General features: G+C 40.3%; 1 protein-coding gene across 1 annotated transcript; it reads left to right on the top strand.

The window, feature by feature from the left end:
• Positions 1-300: 300 nt before the first annotated feature.
• On the top strand, positions 301-1,412 carry zgc:92591 (uncharacterized protein LOC436997 homolog). The gene is made up of 2 exons (XM_039003472.1): positions 301-414; positions 1,176-1,412. The coding sequence occupies exons 1-2, from the start codon at positions 301-303 to the stop codon at positions 1,410-1,412; spliced, it is 351 nt and encodes a 116-aa protein (XP_038859400.1).
• Positions 1,413-3,998: the final 2,586 nt, after the last annotated feature.

The raw sequence follows: 3,998 nt of genomic DNA, 5'->3' as shown, positions 1-3,998 counted from the left end.
GACCCCTAGTGGACTGTGCATGAATGACAGGCTGATTTTTCAATAGGCTGCACCTGCATAGACACCACGTGAGCTGTCCATTAATTAATGGCCACTTAAAACAGGTTGTGACAGCTTGATGAGGCAGAAATTATAGATGAATAGACCACAACAGTGTTGACAGCATTATACATATAATCCCGGTTGCGTTGTATCTAAAGGTAGGTCTTATACATAAACAAACGTGTACCTTATTAGAACAATTGACTGTTTAAATCGTGACTTATCACTTAAATTACTGTTGTATGCACAGTTTCTGAAATGAGTAACGATGTAACCAAGAAGAAGGGAAAGGCAGTCGGAGAGAAAAAGACTAAAAGAAAAGCCAAGAGGAGAGAGACTTATGCAGTGTATATCTATAAAGTTTTGAAGCAGGTAAGTGTCGGAAAATGTGCTTTCATGTATTTTTTGTTGTTGCTTAGTCTCGTTTTAAAGACCTTAGTTTCGCCCATGAGCAATTAGGCTGGTGACTATTTATTTTTTGTATATCTATCCTATCAATATGATATTTTAACCCCGCAGTTTGAGGCACCGCTGCCTCATTCTAAGTAACAAAAATAAAATCTCCATCCAAATCCATCAATTTAAAATAGACATGTTTTTGCATGGGCTGCGTCTCAATCCACAACTGTTTGTCACCCTTCTACATCTGTGGTGGAAAGTGGCAGAGCTACAGCGCTGTTTCTCAGACCAGGAGACTTCCCGAAAATCTGTCTTCTCACAAATGTTGAGCTGCTGGATGTTTGGGCCACAAACTAATATGAACACCGTATAGAAAGGGGAGACTCATGAACATGATGGTGTTTTGCTATAAAGTCAACCCATACAAATAATGGATGTTTGTGCCAACAAATAAGTACTAAATGTGTATCTTGAGTCCTCATAGATTATAGGATACTTCAACCTTATTTATTTTATATTTTTTTTGTGTGTTTATTGAGTGTTTCTGTAGTCTATTAGTAAAGGCCACTTTTTTGGGGGGGGTACTTAAGGGGTCTTAGATTTTGACCTTTAAACATTTCAGTATGTCAGCTTAGACCCCCCCCCCCCCAACAGTGTAAACTTTAAAGAATTAAAGGAACTAACTACTTGCTCTAGTTCTTTTCAACTTGATGACATGTGTTCTTTGTCTCTAGGTCCATCCTGACACTGGCATCTCCAGCAGAGCAATGAGCATAATGAATTCCTTCGTCAACGACGTGTTTGAGCGCATTGCAACTGAGGCATCTCGTCTGACCCAGTACAACAAACGCTCAACCATCACCAGCCGAGAGGTACAGACCGCAGTCCGACTCTTGCTACCTGGAGAGCTGGCCAAGCATGCCGTGTCCGAGGGCACCAAAGCTGTCACCAAATACACAAGTTCAAAGTAGAAAATGAGTGCATCAAATGCAGCAGGAATGCAATTAAGACTATGGATGTGCCACTAAGTTTAAGTTGACTCATTATTTTTGAAAATAAATGCACTAAATTGATTGTTTTGGGGGGGTCCCCATGATTAAATGTTTCTGCAATTTTCATTTTTTGCCACTAGATGGGATCATTACTTTCGTTATAGTTTGCTGTCATTTTCAGTCAACATGCATACCCTCAACACAACATTGGCAACCTCTACCCAGACCCCGTGCAGGTAGCTCAATTTATGTAACTGCACATATCGACTACATGGGCTATATGGCTATCTAATGTAAATAAGCTATAAGTACAGGTGGCTGTTTTGCTCAAGCTATATTAAGTACAAATGGAGTCTTGCAAGTTAATGCTATAAGTTACAAAAAACATATGATATAGTATGTGCTGATGTTTTAGTAAAAAATAATCTAGAGCAAGGTTCCCTCTCTTCCCCATTTTGATGTTTTTCCCTAGTTCTACACCAGTCCTTTTTGCCCCGATATAGAGGGCCATTTAATAAAATGCTCTATAGCAGGGGTATTCAACTCATACCCTGAGGTCTGCAACCTGCTGGTTCCTGTTCAACCTGAATTACACACACCTGGTGTCCTAGGTCTAAATCAGTGCTTGATTAGGAGTGGACCGGTGGGGGGGACTCAATAGATTAGGCATGTCATAAACCGTCTTAATGGTTTACACAGGCATCCCAATTCTGATCTTAAACCCAATTATTGGCAAAAGATCTGATTGGTGAAAAGACAAATTAGTGAATAAAAAGATCAGAATTGGTTTACCTGTCTAAACGCAGCCCAAGTAGGCCTTTTCTGAGCTGCTGACATTGAAAGTGGAAGACTATCCAAAGGGAATGCAAGGGATACAGCCTCATGCTTATGTTTACAAATTAAACATTACACATCTAGACTATAATCATAAGATGTGAATTTGCTGAATAGTCTTTGATTACTGCATAATAACACTAATGAAGTCTAATTAGGAGAAAATGGAAGTCTTTACAATTAGGATAATGTTAACATCCTGACATATTTATATAAATAACCCCTAGCAGTATAACTATTACCCTTATCAACAGCCCAGAAAGTCAAGCAGCATTCATTGTTAATGGGCTTGTATACCAGACAGTTCCTTCTCCCCTCTGTCACACTCATGGTATCCATTTCAGATGTTTCTTCCTGATATATTGCTAATGACATCTATGGACCTATTACCACGGGTGTGATCTGATGCTATCATTAATAGCTAGCATGGCCAGTAGTGTTTTTGTAAATTATTATCATTATGGCCATTTGTACGACTGCCTGGGTATAACACCCCCTCCCAACCCCTTAAGATCCTTACTCCAGCCCCGGACTTTGCCTCACTCTCCTAGCTCTTTGTACCCATTGCTGTCTCCTTTAGGGAGTGTTATAAACACATTATGGATGGATACATTAGTGACTGATGCAGAAGCACCAGGCTCGCCTGCCTTGTTTTGGTGCGAGAGAGAGCTGCATCATTAGAAAATGTTCCACTTGGCGGGGAAGCGCGTATTAACTGCACTTGCAATGAAATGAGGTTGTGATATATGGTTAAAGTTATAGAGGGACTATTAGGTTGAAATATGAACCTCTCAATTGTCATAATGAAGCAGGGGCTATTTGCGTGCATGGCGATCAGGTCGTTATAGGAGGAGACAATTGGAATCCGTAACGACACACTATACATTACAGAGGCTAGGTAGTGGGTTTAGAAGGGGGTGAAAGTAATCATGCCATCACAGAATGGTACAGAGCTTCCATCAACCAACAATTCAAATTCATTTTTGTTCCCCCTAACATTTCTAGCAGCAAAGTGATGAGATGGGGACCGAGGTTGGTTGGACTGCATCCGGCATGTCTCGGTTTAGGTTCTTCTTTAAGGACTTCGATGGACAACAAATGCTGGTATGAGTCATCCCTGCCTTTGTTGCCATCACCAGGCATTTGTGGCCCATAATGGCCCCCTTACATAGTGATCCAAATGCATTAGAGGCCTCGGCTACGATGGCACAATAAGAACTCTATAAGGAAGTAAAAGTGTACATGGGAAGTGCCAGGTTAATGGTAATTGTATGTAGGAATAGAAATGTCTAACTCCACTATAATAACCTGTTAAAGGCCCCAATTAGCCCGTCGTCCCCCGCCCTGTTTCCATGGTCACCACTTATGACTAAATAGGTCTTTAGATGAGTGATCTGACTGTACCGTCACAAGCCACAGGTTCACAATGAGTCGTTCCATGTAATTTCAGCAAGCCATCATACCCACCATCTCAGATTGTTCTGAAATTGTTTCTGTAGTTAGAAACATCAAGATTGGCATTCCTGAAACATTATTATATTTTATCTCAGACAAATTAACCTAATTGATTGCACCCAAATTGGCTATTTTAATTGATAGGATTCAGATAATATTCAATTAACATAGTACCCAAAATCTGATTTGGACCAAAGTTCTTCCTACCATTGAGTAAGACACGAGGAATAAAAAATATTTTAAAAAGCCACCAACAGACCCCCCCCATACCAATCC

Source organism: Salvelinus namaycush, chromosome 11 (genome assembly GCF_016432855.1).
Source record: "Salvelinus namaycush isolate Seneca chromosome 11, SaNama_1.0, whole genome shotgun sequence".
NCBI lineage: Eukaryota > Metazoa > Chordata > Actinopteri > Salmoniformes > Salmonidae > Salvelinus > Salvelinus namaycush.
The sequence above is the reverse complement of the archived record's forward strand: the minus strand, read 5'-3'. Positions and strand labels throughout refer to the sequence as shown.

What these genes read in the sequence shown, in the direction of transcription:
- zgc:92591 (XM_039003472.1), top strand. Translation starts at nt 301, where the DNA reads ATGAGTAACGATGTAACCAAGAAGAAGGGAAAGGCAGTCGGAGAGAAA. An exon ending in TCTATAAAGTTTTGAAGCAG is followed by an intron (nt 415 to 1,175) that starts GTAAGTGTCGGA and finishes CTTTGTCTCTAG; the next exon opens with GTCCATCCTGACACTGGCAT.